Source organism: Myotis davidii, unplaced genomic scaffold, assembly GCF_000327345.1.
Source record: "Myotis davidii unplaced genomic scaffold, ASM32734v1 scaffold1251, whole genome shotgun sequence".
Classification (NCBI taxonomy): domain Eukaryota; kingdom Metazoa; phylum Chordata; class Mammalia; order Chiroptera; family Vespertilionidae; genus Myotis; species Myotis davidii.
Window position 1 is genome coordinate 527,786 of NW_006283138.1, and position 4,742 is coordinate 532,527.

General features: G+C 61.7%; 1 protein-coding gene across 1 annotated transcript in view; it reads right to left on the bottom strand.

Moving 5' to 3' along the window:
• The window catches only part of VIPR2 (vasoactive intestinal peptide receptor 2), a 54,970-nt gene that overhangs the window by 34,107 nt on the left and 16,121 nt on the right, over positions 1-4,742 (bottom strand). Inside the window, exons 3-4 of the mRNA XM_015562803.1 lie at positions 4,190-4,306; positions 3,484-3,581 (exon numbers count right to left, since the gene is read on the bottom strand). Of these exons, the coding sequence (XP_015418289.1) occupies positions 3,484-3,581; positions 4,190-4,306 (215 nt within the window). The remainder of the gene's footprint in view (positions 1-3,483; positions 3,582-4,189; positions 4,307-4,742) is intronic.

A 4,742-nucleotide genomic window follows, 5' to 3' on the forward strand; every position in this document is an offset into this window, starting at 1 on the left:
GCAGGGCCCAGCTCCGCGGCCTCAGAGAGAGCGAGTCCGGCCGAGTCTCAGGCCTTCGAGGTGAGACAGGCAACAGCGGCTCGCGCCCTTCTTCTCGGAGGGTCCCCGAGAGTCGGGGCTGCCTTGGTGAAGAGGAAAGTCTCACACCAGGAGCTGAGGAGCGTGAAATGGCCTCGGCTCGCAGGGCTCCGCCGGCTCCCTCCCCGACGAGGCGCGGCCCAGCCTGGGGACAAGGCCGCCCCGTCTGCGTTCTGGTTTCTACACGCGGCACCTGTGTCGGGCGGCGGCTGCTGCCTGCTCTCCGCAGACACAACTGTCCAAGGACATGGCCTCTGAACTATCCAGGCCCCGTCGTCCCCAAGCAGGTGACACCCCAACACCCATTGTTTTCTCTTCCACTGAACAGATGGAGGCGTCTCCTCTCCTCAAACCTGCAGCACAAATTCTGGCCCAAAACAGCCGCCAGATCAGAACCAAGCACGGAGCAGGAGGCTCCAGGCCTCGGGTTCCACGCCAGCAACACGCGCTGGGGAGAGTGCGAGTGGCCGCGGGCTCTCGGCCAGGGCTCTTGAGTTCGACGCCCCATAACCTGTGACTTCGTTTGCCATCCTGAACAAACATTTACTTCTATGCTTAATTCTCTGTTTTTAATGTGTGTGCTCCTTTTCCTAAAGCCAGGCCTCACTTTAAGCTCAGGCCACACAGACACCGGGTGGCTCAGGGGAGGTAATGAACGTGCGGAAAGGGTGTGGGCCTGACGGTGCCCGTGGGCTCCCGGCGTCTGGGCTCCCGGCATCGTGTTGCCAGGCAGACGCTCTCAGAGCTCCATGTGTGAGACTTTGATTCGATGCGTTCCCTAGGACCACACCCAGGTGGGGGAGCGGGGAAGGGCTGCTTCCTTCCTCAGCCCTCCCAGCTGCAGGGGCGCTTGAGATGGGCTCCCGGTCCCCTCACGCTGCCGGCCCCCACGGAGGCCCTGCCTGACCCCATACTGAGTCCCCGTCCAGTCCCCATCATGGACTCTGCATGAGCCTACGTCCTGCCCGGGGCGCCCTCACCGAGACGCGGCAGCGGCCAGCATTCTCCAGCCCTGGAGTGACTGTCACAGCCCTTCGCCCCTGAAGGTCCAGGTTTGCCTCCGTCCGGTCTGCACCTCACAAACTGCCAGAGACCTGAGCCCAGCCTTCGGCTCCCCCGGACGCCACCCCGAAAAGTGTGGGGCTCCCCCAGAGCTGGGCTCTGGGCTCAGCTTCGGCTCCCTGGCCTCCAGCCAAGGAGGGGAGCCTGGGTCCAAGTGGGGCGCTGGTGGCTGTGCCCCCAGGTTCCCCTCACAGTGGCTGAGCCCCTGGGCCTCCCACATCCTCTCAGCACGCGCTCCGTGCGCAGTCCCGCCTGGCCAGGCTGAGCTCTGGTTCGGGCCTCCGTCTCCCTTCTGGGCGAGCACCTTCCACAGGACGCCTGCCCCCCCATCCTGGGGGCGGCGAGTCTCCCCAGCTGAGGCAGACCCCTTCCTCCAGGCGAGTCCAGGGCGTCTTTGTTCTGGCTCCACTGAAATCAGACTAGCGTGGCTCACGATGGCGCCTCATGAATCTTCTGAACTGATTCTCGCGTGCTGGTCAGGTCTCCGCCTGGACCGGACGGCTGTTTCCCGGTGGGGCCAGGCTGTGCGGCGCGGGCAGCGGGCAGTGTGAACACTGGCTCTGTGCAGCCGGTCCTCGCGGACACCACCTCCATCCCATCCGAGTCGCCTGCCCGGCCTTGTCCTGTCCACCCCACGTCCCTGCTCCCTCCCGGGCCACCCCACCCAGAGGAGCCGCACGTGAGGACAGTGCTCACGTGGCCCTCAGCACCGCGGCGGGCCATTCCTCTGCCTTCACTGTGAAGCGAAGCAGAGACACTGCCCGAGCCAAGGCTGAGCTAGCTGGGCAACCGCACCAAGCCGCCTGGGGTCCGAGGGCACTCCAGCCCGCCCTCTCCCGCCTCCCGTGCAGGCGGCGGGGCACCGGCGGGCGCGTCCCCGAAGGGCCCTGTGGGGACGCAGAGCACAGGGTGCGGGTGGTGTGCTCCAGGTCAGGGAGGGACCTTCCGGAGGGGACAGTGGCGGGGAGCAGGAGTCACAGCAGTGTCTGGAAGCTGAGCGGAGCAAGCGGACGTATTTTTAGGGTTATGGCATAATATGGAAGAAATGTGTCCGCCTGATGCATGGGTCGGCTGGAATGCCAGACAGCTCTCAGCTAAATTTAGCAGATGTGTTCTTCAGTCAAGAGCCGTGGCAACTCATACACACTGCAGAGCCTCCGGGAGCACCGCCTGGCACGCCCGCAGAGGTGCCCGTGTGCTGTGGGCCTGCTGTCCCTGGGGGCTTTGGGGAAGCTGTTTTGTTTTCCCTTGAACTTAATTAACCTAACAAAGATTGCACACGAAACACCCAGGGCAGAGTTTGGCTGTGTGTGAGCAGGAAACCTAACTGAAATCCTGGGTCTGGAAAGAAGTGAGGGGTGAGGTGAGGGGGACTGAGACCCGGTGGGCACTGGACAGGCCCGCCCCTGCCCTGGATGGGCCTGGCCCCAGGGCGAACGCACCTCACAGATTTCACATTTGAAATAATGCCCTAAACAACCATGTATTCAAAGTATTCATGGAAGCTGCATCAGGAAGAAAAATCAATCGTTTTGGTTTTGGGCCGTTGTTTTCTCCACTTTCATACATTAAACTGTTTTGACTTTCTAATCCGTTAGGGACTGTGTGTTTATGAAATTTGCAGAATCTATGAAATGTTTAAGAGGAAAACAGCTCTTCAAACTGGATGGGGTGCATCAGCTGGACGCTCTGGCTTCACGAGGCAGGGCCTCAGGAGCCCCATTGTTTTACAGACAGTCTTGCTGGGGGCGCCCTCACAGTGGGACCTGGGGGAGACCGAGACGGAGGCCGGTATTGCCGAAGGAAGCCACCCTGCGCGCCGGTGCTGGTGCTAGGTCCGCAGATGGGTGGGAAGAGCGACGGCCACAGGACCGCAGGAAGGCTACAGTGCTCCCCCTCCTCGCCTCCCTGACCTGTGACCTGTGACCTGTGCTCCCCCTCCTCGCCTCCCTGACCTGGGCTCCCGCCTCCTGGCCCCTGAACCTGTGCAGCCCTGTGGTGCTTGCAGAGGGGACGGGCCAGGATGCAGCCGCCAAGCGGAAGGACAGACTCAGCCTCCAGGCGACAGAGATGCCCTGGGAGGGGGGGGCCGGGATCTGTCTCCGTGCCGGTCAGGGCTCCCACCACCCACATGAGGAGGAGGTTAACCCGGCAGAGAAACCCCACGGCCGAGAGGATGCTCTTGGGCTCCTCTCAGGCAGGTGGAGCCGCCCAGCAGGGCTGCCAGTGGAGAGAACTGCCTCTCCTGCCCCCACCCACGGGCGACCTGGCGTCCGGCCCAGGAGAGGCAGCGCCGCCGGGCGAGGGGAGGGTCCCTCAGAGGCAGCGGGGCCTCGGCCTCACCTGGCTCCTGTCCTCGGGGTCACGGTAGCCACACGCGTCCATGAAGTCCGGGAAGGTCTGTGACCACCCCGCGCTCGTGCAGTTCTTGCTGATGTTCCCTGGAAGGTAGAGTGCCGGCGTCCGAACCTCCCCACCGCCCCCCCCCGCCACACACACACTGTACAGGCGTCAGCGGTCTGTTCTCCGAGGCTATACCCTGAACACCTGCCCGGGACGAGAGCAGGTTCCCACAGCCTCCAACTCCAGGGATCTTCTCTTGTCTATGTTTCCAGACAGATTTCTTCATGTTACTAAAATCTGGGCCGTTTAAGATGAGGCCAAACCAAACCCCCTTCCGGGGAGCGGCCCAGAGGCCCTGCAGCGAGGAAGCCTGGGAGGCACCTTTCCAGGTGCTGGAGACTCAGAGGGAAGCAGGTGCTCGAGTCTCAGAGCCCGTTCAGGGCGGAGTCCGCTGCCTTCTAGCCTCACGCCCTGCCTCCTTCCCTCCCTCCTTCCCTCCTTCCCTCTGGGGTCATGGCCAAGGTTACTGCACTCCCCTGCCTGCCCCATGCCCCCTCCAGGGCTCTGGTCTTCGGCCTGGCGCCTCCCCCTGAGGCTGCTCTGAGGGGAGACCCAGCCGAAAGCTCTCCTTCTGCGCCTAAACCAGGGGCCGCAGGGAAGGAGAAGCCGACGCCAGGCGCCCCTCAGACACGCACGGACCAAGTACCTGGTTTTCCGTGGAGGCTGCTGAACACCTTGAACACCGTGGGGCAGGGCACCGTGACGGTCTCGCCGATGTCTGCGGGGCGCCAGCACGTGAGGTTGTCCCAGACTCCGCTGCAGGCTGCAGGGCGGAAGTGAGGGGCAGAGGCACAGTGGCCCCAAAGGGTTGGGTCTGTGTAAATGCTTTGCAAACAGAAAGCCCGTTCATTACATAATTATCTTGCAAATTATTTTTCTGTGAAATAAACATGCACCAACGAGATTACTGAGAATAGCCGTAGCTGTGTGCTCCTTCTCATTGGCTTTGCAAAACCACTGGGTCTGTGGTAGGAAGTCCCGAGTGAGCCAGCTGCACAGTCCTTCTGAGCGTCAATAGAATTAGTACCGTATTTGCAGGCGTATAAGACGACTGGGCGTATAAGACGACCCCCTAACATTTCCACTCAAAATACAGAGTTTGTTATATACTCGCCGTATAAGACTACCCCCTCTTCCGCACACCTTCCACACACCAAATAAAAGGTAAAACAATATCAGATTTGATTTTAACATTTTAA